Source organism: Aquarana catesbeiana, linkage group LG02, assembly GCF_042186555.1.
Source record: "Aquarana catesbeiana isolate 2022-GZ linkage group LG02, ASM4218655v1, whole genome shotgun sequence".
Classification (NCBI taxonomy): Eukaryota; Metazoa; Chordata; class Amphibia; order Anura; family Ranidae; genus Aquarana; species Aquarana catesbeiana.
The window spans coordinates 380,530,753-380,551,511 of NC_133325.1; the positions used below are offsets into that span (position 1 = coordinate 380,530,753).

At 39.5% G+C, this 20,759-nt stretch overlaps 1 protein-coding gene and 1 long non-coding RNA gene across 2 annotated transcripts in view; one reads left to right on the top strand and one right to left on the bottom strand.

Annotated features, from left to right (window-relative positions):
* The window catches only part of LOC141128073 (multidrug and toxin extrusion protein 2-like), a 373,391-nt gene that overhangs the window by 350,871 nt on the left and 1,761 nt on the right, over positions 1 to 20,759 (top strand). The window contains exons 15-16 of the mRNA XM_073615140.1: positions 3,890 to 3,984; positions 7,626 to 7,722. Of these exons, the coding sequence (XP_073471241.1) occupies positions 3,890 to 3,984; positions 7,626 to 7,722 (192 nt within the window). The remainder of the gene's footprint in view (positions 1 to 3,889; positions 3,985 to 7,625; positions 7,723 to 20,759) is intronic.
* Positions 15,972 to 20,759, bottom strand: part of LOC141128074 (uncharacterized) — a 60,359-nt gene continuing 55,571 nt past the window's right edge. Inside the window, exon 3 of the long non-coding RNA XR_012241637.1 lies at positions 15,972 to 20,733. This is a non-coding gene — a long non-coding RNA (uncharacterized lncRNA). The remainder of the gene's footprint in view (positions 20,734 to 20,759) is intronic.

Genomic DNA, 20,759 nt, shown 5'->3' on the forward strand with positions numbered 1-20,759 from the left:
TTGAATAGATATATCTGAACAAAATGGGAAAAAAATGAGGGTGAAAGTGTAATAACACAGGAAATTTCAGTCCCTCTGAATCATGCACACTTGGTAGATATATATGTCCAAGCATGTTATTTTGAAAATGCTGAACATTTATTTGCTTTTCCTAGGTATGGCGGATAAATTCACCAGACCTGATTTTCTGATACAATTTATTGATCTGTACAGAGAACTTCCTTGCCTTTGGAAAGTTAAATCAAAGGGATAATACGACCGTAACAAAAGGCATGAGGCACTGGAGAAACTGATTGAATTATGCAAAGCTGTTTGCCCAAATCCAACAATTGAATATGTTACGAAGAAAATAGCGAATTTGAGGACTGTATTCAAAAAAGAACTGAATAAAATAAGAGCATCCCAAAAATCTGGTGCAGGTACAGATGAGGTCTATGTACCACGGTTATGGTACTATGAAAGTTTAATGTTTCTTAAAGAAGAGATTGATGCAAGAGCTTCAATTAGTACTCTACAATCAACCTCTGCAACTTCACCAGTACCTGATTGTCTCTCCCTGGACAAGATATTGAAAACTCCGGTGAAGAATTATTGACACAGGTAACTAAAATTATGGTTCATGATGAATTTTATTGTTTAATGTAGGTGTACATATTACTAAATTGATCAGTTTTATATAACAACTAGGAAAACTCAGAGCCAATTACTACTACCAACGTTTCACCGTGTCCAACACCTGAGGCAAGAGGAAGGAAAAGAAAAAGTTCAGATACTACATCTGCATTTCTAGCGCAGGCAGCTGCTGCATTACAAAGGAAACCGGATGACTCTGATGGCTTTGCTATTGTTGTAGCCAACAAACTTAAGATGATGTCTACTGATCAAAAACAATTGGCCGAGATGTTACTCCTAGAGGTTCTTCACAAAGGTGTAAATGGTAGATTAACCCAGAAGACCCATTTGGAGGAAGAACAAGCTTTTCGACCACCAGCACCTTCTGTTCCTCCCATGGTGTCCCAACCTTTGCAGAAGCAAGGCACACATTGGCAATATGCTCCTGGGGAAAGGCCACCTTCACAGTGGTCACATGACTACAACTACACACAGCTGTAAATTAATGTCCATTATTGTTGAGCTATTGTTTTGTTTTTGCTCATTACTTGTAATAATCTATAAAGTTTAATAAAGTTATAAGTTTTGAATTGTTACTGTGGTGTTCATATTTTTTTTTAAATATTGATGATATGTGTATATCGTATAAATTACATAAAGCATTACGTTATAAAATCATATGTTATTATATTATGAAACAGGATTAATATATTATATTATAAGTGCCCATCAGTGCTGCATATACATTAGTTGCCATCTGTGCTACCTATTCTATATACCATCAATCTATTGCCACCAGTCATCCTCTGTCATTTAAATGATTGTGAACATGGCCTCTCTGCCCACAAACAATGCAAACACCCCTTTAGCTTCCTATTGAATATGACAAATAGCGGTATGTTTGTTTACTTTGGTTTGTTTTGTTTCCGGTTCGTTCGTTGGTTTCCGATCATGCGCACTACTATTCCCGATATTATTATTTTCGTACGATAACCATACCATTGATACGATTATCGTTCGTTGTGTTCACAAACAGAAAAAATTTTCAATCTTGTTCCTTCTATAAATTTCGTACGACTGGCCTTAATCGGACGCGACAGACCTGTACTAATGATTAGATTATCGAACGATATATCCGAAAGCGGGATTTTTCGTACGATATTCTTATCGTGTGTACGGGACTTAACTCTGACAAGAAGAACCAGTGAACTACCACAGCACTCAATAGCATTGTGGTAGTTCATTTAGAACTACAAGTCGACAGCTGCAAAGGCTGTCTGTAGTTGTGTCCATTCATTCACTGAACACTGCGAATGAATGACGTGGCCGGACAGAGCCCTGTATGACCATGTTTTCTTTCAATTATGCAGCGGGGGATAGGGGGGGGTACGGGGGTTGGTACATTTGTAGCATGTTCCACCCTGAATATGGGTGTAACATGTAGCATCTTACAAAAGGTGAACTTATCCTTTAAAAAGATGCCGGAGAAAAAAAAAAAGAAAGAACCTCCAGTGCTTGATTACCAATGAATACTGAAATTTTTGCAACTCCAAACTTGAACAATAATTAGAAAAACAATAATTAGAAAATATAAAAAAACCCCATAAAGTTACATTAAATATACAACAGACTGACTAAGGCAGTCTGTTTTTTTGTGCTTAACCAGCAAGTTGAATGAAAAGAAATGACAAGATTTCCTCATCCACACATTTGAGGTGGATGGTGGAATCACTCTCTCCGAGCCTTTGTATTTTAACAACAGGGAGACTTCCCCACCATCAGAACACACTTATCATGAAGACATTTTTAAATCGGTTGAATGTACAGAAGTCAGTTGGCAGATCGACGTCTATACAACCAGTCTGCCCCTACATGGATCAAATTTAGGCCAAGCCCAGTTTCAATCCAAGTATGGCCGGCGTAAGTGGAACAAGGTGATAGTTGCATGCATCATCACCTCTATGTTCATACCTATGCGTTTTTTTTGTAGTTTGCATTTCAAAAATGGTTTCCTGTGATACTTTCATATTTATGCGCTTTGTGTTTTGCAGCCGGTGTGTTTTTTGGAAAGGGTCGGGGACTTTTTTCCGTGTTTTGCTTGTAATAGATTTAATGGAATTGCACCAGAAATGCGAGTGTTGTGTTTGTGATGCAATTCTGGATGTGTTTTGCATTTTACGGTTTTTATTTTTCTGTTTAAACACTGTATATAGCTGGTTGCTAAGGGGGGGGGGGGGTGGAGCTGGCCACCATGTCCTTAACAACCAATGAGTCATAAGCTGCCAGCAGGATTTCCCCCCACCGCCCCAAAGCACCTTGCCCCCATGTTGATGGGGACAAGGGCCTCTTCCTGACAACTCTGGGCTGTGGTTGTCTGGGTCTGCGGGCGAGGGCTTATTGGAATCTGGGCCCCTAGATCCCACCCCCCCCATCGTATCCCTACCCATTCACCTCAAAAAGCAGTGAAATGTTAAAAAAACTTTTTTTTGACAAGTCCTTTATTAAAAAAGAAGCCCTGAGCTGTCTTCTTCATGAGCTGTCTTCTCTCCAAGCTGTCTTCTTCTTGTGCTGTCTTCTTCCTTGCTGCCAGTTACCAGTTAGGCCACTCTTCTTCTAAGGCTGTCTTCCTCCGTTGTGTTGTCACCCACTGTCTGTAATCTCTTATAAAGCCATGGGGCGTGGCCATCCGGTGACATCACCTAGAGAGCCCACCCCTTGTAATGTCACGTGATCACTGGGTCACCATCGCATGATCACTGTGCTCTCAATGGACAACATGCTATCCACTGAGAGATCTGTCCTGTGTGCATGCGCAGGAGTGATGTCACCTCAGCTCGGCCATTCAAACAGCTGGAGCCTGCAGACCCGGAAGGAAGACTGGGAAAAGATGGAAGCCCTGTCAGCGGTGACAGTTCGCCGCTGGAGTGCTTCATTTTAAGGTAAGTCTTTTATAATGTGCTAGTATGCATACTAGAACACTGTGCTCTTACATTGCAGGGGGAAGATTTTTTTTATTTTGTGTTTTGTGGCAACAAAAATTAACAAATGTGCCCTCATAGCAGTGTTATTGTGCTGAATAATAATTGGAGAGAAAGATTCCTAAATAACCCAACACTTATTCTCAAGGAAAATAGTTTTCTGATATAACTGTATCTGAATTGATTTGTTTATGCTAATTGATTTCACAATTTGGTTCTTTTTGCAAAGCAGTTATAATAGCATTTGGTGCTAATAGACATACAGTACATATTTTTCAAATGTATGTTTTGTCTTCAAGGTCTATGGAGTGGATTTCTTTTACCAATGTTGCTGCAAAACTTCATCTATATACCCTATATCTTTCGTATGAACTGGCGCAAAGTCTGTGAAGAGGTAATGAACTTACTCAGATGTCAAACTTAAAGTGAACCTGTGCTTTGCTCATGCAGAGCAAAGCAACTTGACTACCCCCCTCCCCACCTGCACATTCAGCTGGTGAAATCTCCTATTCTGGGCCCCTTCTATTCAGGGTCAATCTTCTATTGATCCTTTTACTGCTACTGCCATAAGAGCTGCGGCGGTGGCAGCAGGAGATCTTCAAATGACAGCTGCAGTCATTTTCTATGACCAACCAGGGCCCTCGGCCCAACCCCCTGTCCCGCCATGCCTCTCGGGCTCCACCGCAAAACCTGCTGGTCTGGGGCCTGCATGGCCTGTGCCACCAGGTGGAGGGGAGAGAGACCAGCAAACATATATTCACTGATCTTCTCTAGCTAGAATGAACCTTGAAGTGATGTGTAAAATGTCATGTCTGGTTTCTGATAACACTTTCCCTGGCCTTTGTGATCTGTATGTTATTAGCCTAAATGGAAGGGAGGTGGGACATTGGGGGTCTAAAAGACCCTGATATCTCATTAAAGAAAACCTGTCTTAAAATATTATATCATGTAGGATTTTTGGCCCCAAGTGAATTAAATAAAGTTTTAGTGAAATAAACACCCCCCCCTCCCCACCCACACATGCACACACACACAAACGTAAACACACCAGTTGGAGGTGCCTATGTACAAAACTATTGCTAGTGATACAAATGTTACATATTGCAGCGCATGCATAAGTGTGTGCGATATTTCTAGGCCAATATTCACAGTTAACTCTAAACCAATGACCTGTAGGTTCAAGAATGGTATTGTTTTTTTCTTGACATAGTGACATGACACAGTATAATTAAAGAAAACCTGTCTTAAAATATTGGATTGCGTATGATTTTTGTCCTCAAGTTATATAAATAAAGTTTTAGTGAAATAACCCCCCCACACACACACACACATGCACAGACACAAATGTAAACACACCAGTTGGAGATGCCTATGTACAAAGTGTTGCTAGTGATACAAATGTTACATATCGCAGTGCATGTATAAGTTAGTGTGATAATTCTAGGCCAATATTCACAGTTAACTCTAAAACAATGACCTGTAGGGGCTTTTAGTTCAAGAATTGTATTGTTTTTTCTTGACATGTTTGAAGGCTGGCCACAGGCTAGCCTGGATTTGTAGGTGGAGTCTGAGGGCTATATATCCCTCCTCCTCCTACATCAGATCCTTCATCGCTTCATTTCCGGGTTCCCACCCACCCGTTCCCCCATATTTTCATCATTTCATTTACATTTCATTCATATTCATTCAGGGTATGCCCTCTTTTAGGCATACTGACCAGCTAGGCCAAGGCACACCTCAGGTCTTGGTAGTTAGGATTATTATCGCATTTCCAAGTGAAGACTCTGACTACAAAGTATAATTAACACATTGAAATGTATCCCTAATAAAAAAATAAAAGTAGGGATATATCAGCTTTGTTAACAAAATCAAACAATTAAACTAATATCATCGTTTAAGTAAGATATTAAAATCTTTAGAATCAGTATATAAAGTAGTTTTCTCGTGGTATAAAAAGTATCATTGTAATTAATCACAAATCAATTGAATAGTGTTTTTAAAATTGATCAAGCTAAAAGAAACATATAATTAATAAAAAAAAGGGAAGAAACGGAAGAAAAATGTGGGCAATATAAGGTCAGTTAAGGGTTATCTTTCACGAATCGCTAGTATACTAACATGAATAATGTAACCAAGGGCGACACGTATTTTCAAAAATAGTTAGGTGTTTATTTAAAATGCAAGTCAATTTATCGTTGATCATAACCCAGTTTAACTTTTGTATAACATAATCAGATGTTGTTCCAGATTGATTCCAACAATGTGCAATTGTTATTCTAGTGGCTAGGATTGTATAAGAAATAAAGCATTTGGTGTGTATAGGTAAACTTGTATCAAGTTTTTGAAAAAGAGCAATTTCAGGGGATTTAATAATATTTATTTTGGTAATTTCATGTATAAAAAAAACAAAAATATTTTGATCCAAGATTTATGTACTTTGGGACATCGCCACCAGATGTGTACCATAGAGATATGTATGTAGGGGCTTTTAAAGCATCGGCTATACAAAAGATAGGGTACCGGAGTTTGTTGTCAATTGGCGGGAATGCCCAGATTTAAAGCTTGACATGTTTGGTCTCTAGTTATTGCAGCCTCATTTTTATACTTTACCTGAAAACATTGGGTATTGATTGCGTTTTCGTGCCCTGAAATTAGTGTATTTTTACTGAAATTTTGTGCTTGATAAACCATTGCGCTAATATCAATATCAAACTACCATTTTTTTTTTCTCCAGGGTCTTTGCTATTAGAAAATATATAATGTTTGGGGGTTTCAGCTATTGTTAAGGCCCAAAATAATTTTTTAAACACATGTGCAAAAATAAAGTCAAAACGTGTAATATACTGCAGCTTATCAGCCCTTAAATATGGTGGCTGCATTATTTTTATTTTTCATCTCTGCTTTCTTGCACAGGTGTTTCGTCAGATTAGGCGGCCCATCAGATTAGGTAATGGAAGTGAAGTTCCGTCAGCTACGCATGCATACACCCGCTAACAGGTTACCTAATCTGACAGAACACTGTAGTGAAAAGAAGGCGCTAAACCTTTAGCCTTTACAAATGAAACATGCAAACAGCATGAGAGATGTTAATGTACTATATTTATTTCTATACGCTCATTTTATTGCTAAAATTACTGTTACATTAAAGACGGAGCTGGGTGTAGTAAGACGTCTGCTGTCTTCTGAGTGTAGGTGTTCCTTCAGATTAGGCAACCTGGTAGCAGTTGGACACATACGCAGGTGAGGGAACGGCGCGTGTACGCATCCGCAGTTGACAAAACGTCACTTCAATTACCAAATCTGACGAGTTGCCGAATCTGACGGAATACAGTCAAGCACAGCCCTCATACAGGTGTATGCATAAAGTGATTGTAAACGATCACCTTGTAAAACAACTCATTCTGTTTTAAACAGAAATGAAAACATTTGTGTATAGATATTAAAAAAATATATAAATACATGTTTTCCCTTTTTTCTAAGTGATTACATTCCCTCTGTTCTCAGCTGCCTAAGAGCTGAGGGAGGAGAAGCTGCAGTACACTGAGCTTCCCAGTGAATGGCTGTGCAGGGGGGTGTTTCAGGACAAGTCTGATCATTGGAGCAAAGCAGGCTGAGTTCCCAGCACAGCAAGAGAACTGACCGGTGTGTTCTCATGCCTAGTGTGGTCAGTTTTTAATAGGAAAGCAGAGGGACTGGCAGGATCACCAGGGATTTCACACAAATGAAGCAATACAAAGAGAACAAGATACGTTTTCATACAAGTACATGGTACAGCAGGCATATATAAGATATGGAATGTTGGGTTTACAAACGCTTTAAGTACGCCTATGTAAACGAGTGCTTCTTTGCTTGCCAATAATGTACTTAGCCTAAAAAATAAAATAATGTAAATCACCATATCCATAAAGTAGAAAACTGCACTATATAACATTTTTGTTTTTAGGTTTAGATATACCGCACCCCTTCCTTACAACATACTGTATGATAGGTTATTATTTGTACATATCTCACCTGATATAAATTTTACTTTGCCAGGCTAGAACAAGAGCTGGAGTGAAACCGATGATAATCCCTGACCCCGCAACTTCACAAACAGATGTTCTGAAATCTACATTTGGCTCGGTAGAAAAAGGTAACTTGGAAGATTGAGCCATGTGTTGCTTTATTATTTAATATATGGTAAAAGATGGTTCTTGTTTTCTAAATGTATTAAAGGGTAAAAAAGGAAACAATATAATGTTTGATTGGACATTATCATTTAGATACCCACTCATCCCCTTAAAAAAAAAAGAGCACTGGATCCTTCATCAGCTCAAGGGGATGGGGGAAAGCAATTTTAACCACTTCAGCCCCGGAAGGTTTCACCCCCTTCATCACCAGGCCATTTTTTCCGATACGGCACTGCGTCGCTTTAACTGACAACTGGGCATTCATGCAACACTGTACCCAAACAAAATTTATGTCCTTTTTTTCCCACAAATAGAGCTTTCTTTTGGTGGTATTTGATCACCTCTGCCGTTTTTATTTTTTGCACTAACAACAAAAAAAGACCGACAAATTTGAAAAAAATAAATAAATTTTTACTATAAAACACATCCAATAAAAAAATTTAAAAAATCTAATTACTTCATCAATTTAGGCCAATGTGTATTCTTCTACATATTTTTGGTAAAAAAAATCCCAATAAGCGTATATTGATTGGTTTGCGCGTCTACAATCACTGGGATATTTTTATGGCATTTTTATTTTCTTAAATTTGTTTTACTAGTAATGGTGGCGATCAGCGATTTTCAGCAGGACTGCGACATTGTGGTGGAAAAATTGAACACTAAGTGACACTTTTTGAGGTCCAGTGACACTAATACAGTGATCAGTGCTAAAAAAAAAAAAAAAAAAAGCACAGTCACTGTATAAATGACACTGGCAGGGAAGGGGTTAATCAAAGGGTTAAGTGTGCTCCTAGGGAGTGATTTCTAACTGTGGAGGGAATGGTTTAACTGGAGGAAGAGAGAGATCTGTGTTCCTTGCTTAATTTTGTTGAGAAATCTCTTTAAAAAACAAACCAAAAAATGCCTTGAGTAAGGGTAGATGATTCAAGTAGCGTTTACATCATGCCCTTAGCCCAGGTGAGCAGGCAGGGGGGTGTGCTTAGCTGATAAATTACTTCCTCCCCTCCTCCAGATGAAAGAAAAAAGACTTGTGGTAGGTATCATTTTGGCTAGGCCAGAAACCAGGAATAAACTGAAGAAATGTAAAAAAAAAAAAAAAAAGTTAAAACAAGAAAATATACCGGTAAGTACTTTTTTAATATATTTACTAATGCTAGTAGCAGAAGGATTCAAAAATATTTATGTTGATTGAGAGAGTTTAGTTTTGCTTTAAATGAATGAAACAGCCCTGCAGTTGCCTTAAGCTGGACATACATGGATTGAATGTCAGCTGGTTCAGCAGGGACCATTGATCGCCTTTGGTAGAACCAGCCTGTCAGGGCATAGGGCTGCTGGAGGCATTCCTCCATCAACACTGACTGTGTTGATGGGGGGAATCAAGTGATTTTATTTCCTTCCACCCAGTGTTGTATTTAGGTTTTGTGCTGCCCTAGGCCTGACTAAAGTTGGGCATCCCCTAATTTAAATATGACCCACCCCTTACTGTCAAGGCCACACCCCTTCCTTTTTAAGACCCGCCCTGTCATCTTCATCTGAGGAAGACAGAGGGACATCGGGGGAGGAGGACAGGGAGGGTTGTTGTGGTGGTCAGTAAGGCCTAGAGAATAGCAGGTAAGGCACGGCTCAGTCTGTAGGAACAGTAATGGATAATGGCCAACAGGCCCTCTTACCAGACCCAGCGAAACCGCAACAGTGATCCTGTGGCTCTCTCACTGATGGTGCGGGTACAGTGTGGCTCCCTCTCTGGTGGTGCGGGTACAACGTGGCTCTCTCTCTGGTGGTGCGGGTACAGTGTGGCTCTCTCTCTGGTGGTGTGGGTTCAGCGTGGCTCTCTGGTGGTACGGGTACAGTGTGGCTCTATCTGGTGGTGCAGGTACAGCGTGGCTCTCTCTCTGGTGGTGCAGGTACAGCGTGGCTCTCTCTCTGGTGGTGCAGGTACAGTGTGGCTCCCTCTCTGGTGGTGGGGGTACAGCGTGGCTCCCTCTCTGGTGGTGGGGGTACAGCGTGGCTCCCTCTCTGGTGGTGGGGGTACAGCGTGGCTCCCTCTCTGGTGGTGGGGGTACAGCATTGCTCCCTCTCTGGTGGTGGGGGTACAGCGTGGCTCTATCTGGTGGTGCAGGTACAGCGTGGCTCCCTCTCTGGTGAAGGGGGTACAGCATGGCTCCCTCTCTGGTGGTGCGGGTACGGCGTGGCTCTATCTGGTGGTGCAGGTACAGCGTGGCTCCCTCTCTGGTGGTGCGGGTACAGCGTGGCTCCCTCTCTGGTGGTGCGCATACAGCGTGGCTCCCTCTCTGGTGGTGCGGGTACAGCATATCTTTATCTGGTGGTGCGGGTACAGCGTGGCTCTATCTGGCCTCCCCCAGCACAGTCCTCTCTTTTTCTTCCCCTGTAGCACTCTGCTGTTTGCTGGGTTCCAGGTCCCCCCCGCGCATGTATGTTGGGGGACTGTAGCCTGCTGTCTGTGGACATACTGGGGCCGTCAATCTTCTGGGACTACGTTTCCCATAAAGCCCATCCCCCGTGTGTTCTGATTGGCTCTCTGCTATGACCAATGGGGAGGGAATCAGAGCAGGCAGAGAGTCGGGCGGCGCTTAGGGGAACACGATTAGAGCCGCTCTCTTCTCCTGTTCAACTTCAGCTGACAGGAGAAAGGAGGGGGGCGAGCGGGGGAAATACACAACCACTGTGTACACAGCTCTCCTCTCCCTGGCACAGTGCCGCTGCCTAAGTTATCATCGCTTTGCCAATGAGGGGGAGTGACTGCACCCACTACAACTACTTCCTGGTGTCACTCGGGTGCAGTCCGCCTCCCCCCCGCACTCCCATAGCAATGTCATTCAGATGTACTCCTCGGATGGCGGCCCAGCATGCGTGAGTTGGGAGGAGGATGCAGATGCTTTGTTTTCGTGGCGGGGTTGCTGCCCCCCCAAAGTGCCGCCCTAGGCCTAGACCTTGTTGGCCTAGGCCTAAATACAGCACTGCTTCCACCCGTGGTGGAAGGAAAGAAAATTAAGTAATCTATGGGCTGCTTTAACCACTTACATACCACAATATAACCAAAAGAGGGCTACAGAGCATCTTTATTGTTCATGGGTGTGCATCCAGCACACTGTGTGATCGCTGTGTGCTTCCAACACAGCTGATTACAGATCGGGGTAAAGGGCCAATCACAGCTGCCCTTTACACTGTGATCAGCTGGATTGGACACAGCTGATCACATGGTAAACAGACTTGCTGGTTATCGGCAGTACTTTCCACACATGCTGTCACAGCATGAGGAAAGCAGAGCCAGTAATTGGCCAGTGTCACAGGGGACATGTATACAGATAATCAGGGCACTGATCATATTTTTTTTTTTTTAATCAAATACTTTTTTTATTATTTTTTCAAAAACATATAAACAAATATAACAAATTAGTCCATATCATATCATAAAATAAAAAGTCAAATGGAAAACAAAGACATAAACCAAACATACTTTGTACCTCTCCGGGTGACTTAGCATATGATGAATAGAACTTACTAAAATTATAAGTACACTCTGCACAACATCCTGAATTCCCCCAGTGTCATTCATCAAGTTATAGCCATTTCCTCCAAGCAGCAACAAGTTGTCTTTCTTTTACACCCTCTATGCTTCTCTCTTCTACTACTACTCCTTACTCCCGTCTATCTCCTCTACCTTCACTCCTCTCTACTAGACAAACCATCATATAATTCATTAGTAGGTTCTTTCCAATGTAACAATATTTTATTAAATCTTTGGGGTGTGCTTCTATGTTTGTAAGTTAATTTTTCTCTTAAGTATATAATTGAGTGTTCTCAACCCATTGTTTATGGGTTGGAGAATCAGAGGATGTCCATTTTTGTAGAATAACTTTACGTGCTAATTATAGGGATCTCATCCACATAATATGCATTTCTAATGGTAATGCTCCATCAGGTATTATACCCAGTAATGCCAGTTTGGGCGTCCTTATTATATCAGTTGAGCATACTAAGTTTTAGGTTATGAATACTTTTTCCCAATAACGATGACGCTTTGGACATTACCAGAGCGTGTGGATAAGGGAACCATTGACTAGAGAGCATCGTGGACATAGTGGTGTTATATATTTTCCCCAGGCATAAAGTTTTTGTGGAGTATAATGAGCCCTATGTATAATAAAAAGCTGAGATAGCCTTTGAGATGGCAAGAAGGATGTCATAGGAAGTGTTTCAAGGGCACGTGTCCTCCTCATCTAAACCCTCTATATCTTCTTGCCACCGAGCAAAGCTATTTTTATGTTTTTTGATATTCTCTATTATTTGTAAATTAGTATAAAGATCTCCTATTAATCCTCTTTTCATACAGGCAGCCGAGGTTGCCTTTGTTAATATTTTAGAGTATTCATACTGTAATTGACGTTTTGAGCTTTGGATCTGTAATGCATGACGTATTTGGAGGTATTGATAAAAGTTTTTATTTGTTAGCTGATACCGGTCTTTCAATATATTAAAAGGAAGTAAAATGTCCCCTTCATATAACTGATACAGCAATATTATGCCCGCCTTTTTCCAGTCTAAATATTCCGATAATTTATTTAATTCATAGAGGCAGTAATTATTCCATATGGGCATCTGTTTCATACATCCCTTATGTTGGATAATATTTCGTACTGCTTCCCATACTCTGTGAGTCAAATGGAAAGTAGGGAACCTTTTTTTTATTATAGAAATGGCGTGCTACTATTACCTGAACTAAAGGGCACTGATCATCAGTGCCTCCTCACCAGTGTCACCTATCAGTGCCACCTCATCAGTGTCCATCAGTTCTGCCTCATCAGTGCCCATCAGTGTAGCCTATCAGTGCCCATAAGTGCAGTCTCACTACCTCACATCAGTGAAGGCGAAAAATTACTAATTTGCTAAATTTTCTAACAAACTAAAAAAACATTTTTTTTTTTTTTATAACAGTTTTCAATCTTTTTTTGTTTAGCAAAAAAAAAAAAAAAAATCCCAGTGGTGATTAAATACCAACAAAATAAAGCTCCATCTTATTTCTGAATACAAGAAAAAAAAGATGAAAATGTCATATGAGTACAGTGTTGCATGACCGTGCAATTGTCATTCAAAGTGTGGTAGCGCTGAAAGCTGAAAATTGGCCTGGCCAAGTAGGGGGTGAAAGTGCCCAGTAAGCAAGTGATTAATATAATGTGTAAACACAACCTTTGACCAATCAGAAACTTTGAAGCTCCAGTCATTCATCACATGACAGTATCAGGTCTTTTCTGTTTGGCTGCAGTTCCAAGGTACATAATTGGCTACATTTGCATATCTCTAATAATAAGCTTTATTAAAAACATGTTAATTAGCAAATCAATTCATCCACACCAACCCCTATAAAACTGACAACATTTTAAAGAAAATCTAAATTGGTGTAAAAATCCCTCAAGGGAAGGAGAAATAAGGAGAGATAAATGAAAAAAACTGCAAGAATGAGAAAGAAAAACTTTAAATAGATCTAAATATTTTTTTGTCACTGTTTGTATTCAAATTATAGTCACAATTCTTTATCACTGGCTACTCTTTTTTTAACTCATTTATTTACATATTGTTCATTCCCATACTTTTATTGTATGAATGTATACATTTTTTACTGTTATGTCATGGAAGGTTTTGGAAGAACTTCCTGGGCTTCAGTTGCACTAAAGTTGATGAAGCACTGGAGCAAAGCATATACTGTATGAGCCTTACATACTGTACATACAGTGCCTTGAGAAAGTATGCATACCCCTTTAAATTTTCCACATTTTGTCATGTTACAACCAAAAACGTAAATATATTTTGTTGGGATTTTATGTGATAGACCAACATAAAGTGGCAAATAATTGTGAAGTGGAAGATAAATGATAAATGGTTTTCAATTTTTTTTTTACAAATAAATATGTGAAAAGTGTGGCGTGCATTTGTATTCAGCCCCCCTGAGTCAACACTTTGTAGAACCACCTTTACAGCTCCAAGTCTTTTTGGTGATGTCTCTACCAGCTTTGCACATCTAGAGATTGACATTTTTGCCCATTCTTCTTTGCAAAATAGCTCAAGCTCTGTCAGATTGGATGGAGAGCATCTGTGAACAGCAATTTTTTGCCACAGATTCTGAATTGGATTTTAGTCTGGACTTTGACGGGCCATTCTAAAACATGAATATGCTTTGATCTAAACCATTTCATTGTAGCTCTGGCTGTATGTTTAGGGTTGTTGTCCTGCTGGAAGATGAACCTCTGCCCCAGTCTCAAGTCATTTGCAGACTCCAACAGGTTTTCTTCTAAGATTGCCCTGTATTTGGCTCCATCCATCTTCCCATCAACTCTGACCAGCTTCCCTGTCTCTGCTGAAGAAAAGCATCCCCACACCATATTACACGGTAGGGATGGTGTGTCCAGGGTGATGTGCAGTGTTAGTTTTCTGCCACACATAGCGATTTGCTTTTAGGCCAAAAAGATCAATTTTGGTCTCATCTGACAAAAGCACCTTCTTCCACATGTTTGCTGTGTCCCCCACATGGCTTCTCGTAAACTGCAAACATGACTTTTTGCCACTGTTCCATAAAGGCCAGATTTGTGGATTGCACGACTAATAGTTGTCAGATTCTCCCATCTGAGCTGAGGATCTCTGCAGTGCCTCCAGAGTTACCATGGGCCTCTTGGCTGCTTCTCTGATTAATGCTCTCCCTGCTTGGCTTGTCAGTTTAGGTGGACGGCCATGTCTTGGTAGGTTTACAGTTGTGCCATACTCTTTCCATTTTCAGATGATGGATTGAACAATGCTCCATGAAATGTTCAAAGCTTGGGATATTTTTTTATAACATGCTTTCAACTTCTCCCAACTTTATCCCTGACCTGTCTGGTGTGTTCCTTGGCCTTCGTGATGCTGTTTGTTCACTAACGTTCTCTAACAAATCTCTGAGGGCTTCACAGAACATCTGTATTCATACTGAGATTAAATTAAACACAGGTGGACTCTATTTACTAATTAGAAATATGAAACGGTAATTATATCCGTATTAGGGTGCCACATGCAATATTAAAGCCAAAGGAAAAACCCCTATGGTGGACTTTTAAGGCACACACAACTGAAGTAGGAGTATACATGAGTATCTTAGTAGAAAATTATTCATTTAACATATTAGATAAAACAGACACGTGAAATATGGAATGTATTATACATCTATAACATGGTCACCATCTATAAGCATAACAAATATGATCCTCTTGCACCCGACGCATTTCGGAGTACAGATATCTCCTTCTTCAGGGGTGTATTTTCAAGAGGAAAATATATCTAGGGCGGCGCAGTGGTGTCGTAGATAGCACTTTCGCCTAGCAGTAAGAAGGGTCGCTGGTTCGAATCCCAACCATGACACTACCTGCCTGGAGTTTGCATGTTCTCCCTGTGCCTGCGTGAGTTTCCTCTGGGTACTCCGGTTTCCTCCCACACTCCAAAGACATGCTGGTAGGTTAATTGGATCCTGTCTAAATTGTCCCTAGTATGTATGAATGTGAGTTAGGGACTTTAGATCGTAAGCTCCTTGAGGGTAGGGACTGATGTGAATGTACAATGTATATATAAAGCGCTGCGTAAATTGATGGCACTATATAAGTACCAGAAATAAATAAATAAAAATAAAATATCTATAATATAATTTGTAGAGAAGTAAGTATGACATAACAATATAAGGTGTACATATAATGTTATCGGTGACAATTGTACAAAAATTAGAAGATACACTTACATATGTTGTGATGATGTAACATTAACATTCCATCATTTTGCAATTAAAAACAAAGAAACCATAAAAAGGATTGTGCTTTCTGACTTTCTGCTCCAATGTCTTAACCATCAAAGGAATCTTAATACGGCATAGTGTATCAATTCCAAATTCTCAGCCTCTTCTGGACCCCACAGACAAAATTGGCTAGAGAGACTCACTGAGGTCAAAAGGTGGAGAAATCCTGCAGATAGAAGTATATAATTGTGGGATATTCCTATATAAGAAAGAGGATTTGAATGGGACTTTTAATGAGGTATAACAGGGCCGTTCAGGTCCCCTCCTCCATCCCGGCACGGTAATATTCAATAGAGAAAGCAAGTAGCGGGACTTTCCATGAAGCACACGGAAGCAATAATAGAATGGAGTAAAAATAGCTTTTAATTAATTTAAGTTGTCATAAAGTTTTTATATCAAATAATTCTATGCATTTTGCTATATATAAACATTTGTATAACTTTACAAATCATAAAAGCCGGAGAATATACATAAATCAACACTCCAAAAAGAAATCGATACATGATATAGAATACATGGAGTGATTATAACATGTTTACATAGATAAATTTGGTAAAATATGCAGATTAAGAACAAGCAAAAATCTCACTGAAAATAAGGTACAAAGAATGGACAAATGAATTGGAACGGCCATCAAGAATTCATAGATGTGTATACTAGGTTGTTGTTGGCTCTACGTGTTTCAAGGCCTTTATGCCTATCATCAGGAGCAAAAACCGTAGTAATAGTCTATAAATAAAGGATATAGTAATGTTTAGAAAAAAACAAAAAAACAAAACTAGCCCTGGACAGGAGAGGTCCCCGCATGGACCCAGCCTGCCCAGACACTTATATGAGGGTCCTCGCAGCGGTGGTGTGGGCGTGCAATTCCCAGACCAAGTCGCAAAAGCCCCACACGGGAGATGAAGGGACACGGTGCGGCAGACAACAGACCAACATGAACAGCGCCCCACAGGGGTCACAATGTGAAAAATTGTGATGGTGGATAAGGAAACCCTTATGTGAAGTTAAACTGTAAAAATGACAAAAAATGATGGTGAGTGATAAAAAGGTGAATGAAAAATTAATTAAAAAATAGTAAAATTCAAAATAGTATTACAATTTAATTTCATTTTAACAGCTAGGGCTGCATAGGGCTGCAACTTAATGGCCATGGGAGTCCAGGTCAGCAAAGTACTAATCATTTTTCCATTCCTCCAGATGAAAACCCCTCGAGGAATGGTTTAAAGCAAATAGACTAATTTAACCCTGGTGGCTGTGTAGCTTTCAGGTTATGGATCCAACGCAGCTCCATTGGAGAAGGACTTTGTTCCAGTCCCCTCCCCTGGAGCTGGGATGTATACGACCAGTATCAAAAATTTGATGTTTATGAATTTCCCACCCACCCACCTATCTTGGCATATCGAACCAAGAGGCAGATCTGGAATGCATACCTGCATATTTTAATATGCCTGTATGTCCTCCTCCAAATCTTAAGTTTTGTTTTTCCGATATAGAAGCAGCCACAATCGCATCACAAAATATATATAACTCCAATAGTTCTGTAGTTTGAAAAATGTTTGGATGAAAAATTTGGCCATTTGGAAGAATGGTATTTTTTTTGTGTATACATATATTTGCAATAGTTGCATGCCCCACACATGTAGGTTCCTTTGTATTTGCAATGCTTTTTACTAGCTTCTCCTTTAAATTCCCTGTTGACAACTCTATCCCTAACAGATGTTCAGCTCTTTTGAAGGTGAAAAGTGGTGTTGCAGAGACAAATTGTCCCAGTGATGGATCGAATGATAGCATATGCCAGTATCTCTCCACAATTGTTTTAATTCTATCTTGATGATTTGTATATTTTGTGATAATTCTTAAGGGGTTGGCATCGCTTAGATTTTGTGAATAGAGTAATTTTTATCTGGATTGTAGAGATGATCATTTATATGATTTTTTTTTAAGGAGGTGTGAGAATAGCTTCTTAATAGAAGTCTATCTTGTAGACTCTATTTTGTAGATATTATTGTCTGAGCAATTACGTCTTATGCTTAGATATTGATTGTATGGTATTGAATCTATTAAAGCCTTTGGATAAAAGATTGAGGCATGCAGTATCGTGTTGCCAGCTGTAGGCTTTCTATATAGTTTACTGCAAAGGGTGCCTCCCTCTCCTCTATATACTTCCACATCTAGAAATGTAATACATTCCTTATCATAGGACATGGTGAATCCAAGATAAAACTCATTTTTGTTCACTCTGTCTAGGCATTGCTGGTGTAAATCTAGTGATCCATCCCAGATGATGAAAACATTGTCGATGTACCGGTACCATCCAAGGATGTGATCCGTGTACATTGACAGTGACTCATCTGCTAGAAACATTTTCTCCCACTCCTCTAGATACAGGTTGGCATATGATGGGGCACAGCAAGTCCCCATCGCAACCCCCTGCACCTGGAGGAAGTGGGAGCCATTGAAAGTAAAGACATTATCTCCGAGAACAAATTCCAACAAAGAGAATTCATTCATTGTAAGTTGGGTCTATGTTGCCTCCCTGATGTAAAATGTGTTTTATAGTTGTCAGACCTTTTTCGTGGGGGATTGAACTATATAGCGCTTCAACATCTGTCGTGACTAGAATTGAATAATCAGGGATGCACAGGTTGTCTAAGATTTGTAAAAAATGAAAAGTATCCTTTACATAGGAAGGTAGGGATGTAACATAGCGTCTCAAATATTCATCTACCAACTTACTAGCGTTTTCACGGATTGCACCTATCCCTGAAATAATAGGTCCTCCGGGCAGATTTACTGCGTCTTTGTGAATTTTGGAGAGTGCATAAAAGGTAGGGACTCGAGGGAAATTATTCCTAATGAAATCCCATGTACTTTTTGTTATCATATTATTAAGATAGGCAGTGTCTACTAATAAGTAGAATTCCTTATTGTATTTCTCCACAATGTCTGCCGTAAAGCGGCGGTACCAGTCTCGATTTTTTGAGGATTTTGTTACACATGTTGATATATTTTTCATTGTCTAGTAAAACAATGTTACTGCCTTTATCTGTGGGTTTAATAGTAATTAGGTTATTGTCAAAGAGTTGTCTCAGCGCTAGGGCTTCTTTATCATTTATGTTTGTAGGATGTTTTGTGCGTATTTTTAATTTTTCTAAATCTTTAATTACTAATTTAAGAAATGCAGCTGCATTCAGATTAGCACCCGGAGCTGGACATTTATTTGGATTTGTTTTAGTAGATTGACTTTGTTCCTCCACTAGTTCCAGTATCTGTGAGAGGTCAATGCAATCGATGAGATTAGCTGGGTCATTTTCCTCCAAGAGGGAAATGAACTGATCAAGTGCTTTATTTTCTTGTGGAGTACGATCCGTACTCACCTCTCATTTTTTATATAGTTTTTTTTAGACTCAATTTGCAGAGAAATAGTTGGAGATCCTTATATATTTTTTTAAATTTATCCAAATCTTGACTGGGACAGAAATGTAGTCCTTTTTGAAGGACTATCATTTCATCTTCAGACAGATTGTATGAAGAGAATTTAATTATATTTAGATCTTTTCTTTCCTGTGATTTCAAATCCTCAATAGGTGTTATATCCTCAATAGGTGTTATAGTGTCACTTGTGTGTCTGTGTTGAGATTGGACTGTGATGGCTTGGCGCCCACTAAAATCCATTCTAAAAAAGAAGTATCATTGAGAGTCAAGTCTAATAAATTAGAAGATGAAGTGTTGGATTGGGAGGTAGATTCTCCCATTTGTGATTTTTGTGCAGAAAGATTACCCTTCACCAAAGTTTGTACATTACCTTGTACCATAGAGTTAGTTGAATTTTGCCCAACTGTTGGTGTTGTAGAAACAAGAATGTCCTGGACTGCCGCACTCCATAGAAAAGGCATCTTTATTAGCTATGAGTAAGCATCAAACAATGTGAAATGCGTTAGCTATTGATCCCTGTTTTGTCCATGTTTGATTTGACTGCTATGTTGGTTTTATTCTATTTTTCATAATAAAGATGCCTTTTCTACGGAGTGCGGCAGTCCAGGACATTCTTGTTTCTACAGACTTGTGCAGAGCCAGCACCTGAGAGTTCACAGTAGGGCGGGAGCACCTGTTGAGGTCGGGAGGCTTAGTGAGCGGCATTCCTTTCTCATTTGTTGGTGTTGTAGACTGAGATGAAATATGGACAATGTTCGAACTTGTTTTTTTGGCTTTTTGGCCTTGTGTGGGATCGCCATAATATTGACGTTTAGTGCTCTGTCCAGTTTTGTGCTTATAGGGTGCCTGAGGAGAAACAGATGATAGATTAGAGCAGTGTTACTCAACTCCAGTCCTCAAGGTGCCCCAACAGGGAATGTTTTAGGATTTCCCTCAGATGAAACGGCTGTAGTAATTACTAAGGCAGTGAAACTGATGCACGTAATACTTTTTCCCAGTTTTTCTTGAACTCAGAGTCCAGACCCTCCCAAGGTTGGGACATCTGGACTCTCATTCCCAGCGGGTTAATGTCTTCCTTTTTATAATCTTGAAATGATCTGACATGCCAAAATAACGACGATTTCTTTTCTAAGGTTTTAGATAATCTAAAAAATAGAGATGAGATTTCCGAATCTACTTGTTCATTATCCCCAAATTCTTTAAGGTATTCCTTAGTGAGGGAGTCCCAGTCACTACCTGTAAAATTTGTCATGCTGTCCAAAAAAAGTCCTCTATATGTTAATATGTCCCTATCTTGATAAAAAAGAACGTATTTTATTTGTCTATATAATTTAATATTACACATATATTACCAAAAAAAGCAGAGAACGGTATCTACTACCAAATATTCTAGAAATATGAAATGGTAATTATATCCATATTAGAGTGCCAAATCCAATAATAAAGCCAAAGCAAAAAAACCCTATGGTGGACTTTTAAGACACACATAACTGAAATAGGAGTATACAGTTTGCATGAGTATCTTGGTAGAAAATTATTTATTTAACATATTAGATAAAACAGACACGTGAAATATGGAATGTATTATACATCTATAACATTGTCACCATCTATAAGCATAACAAATATGATCCTCTTGCACCTGATGCGTTTCGGAGTACAGATATCTCCTTCTTCGGGGGGGTGTATTTTGAAGAGGAAAATATACCTATAATATAATTTTTAGAGAAGTAA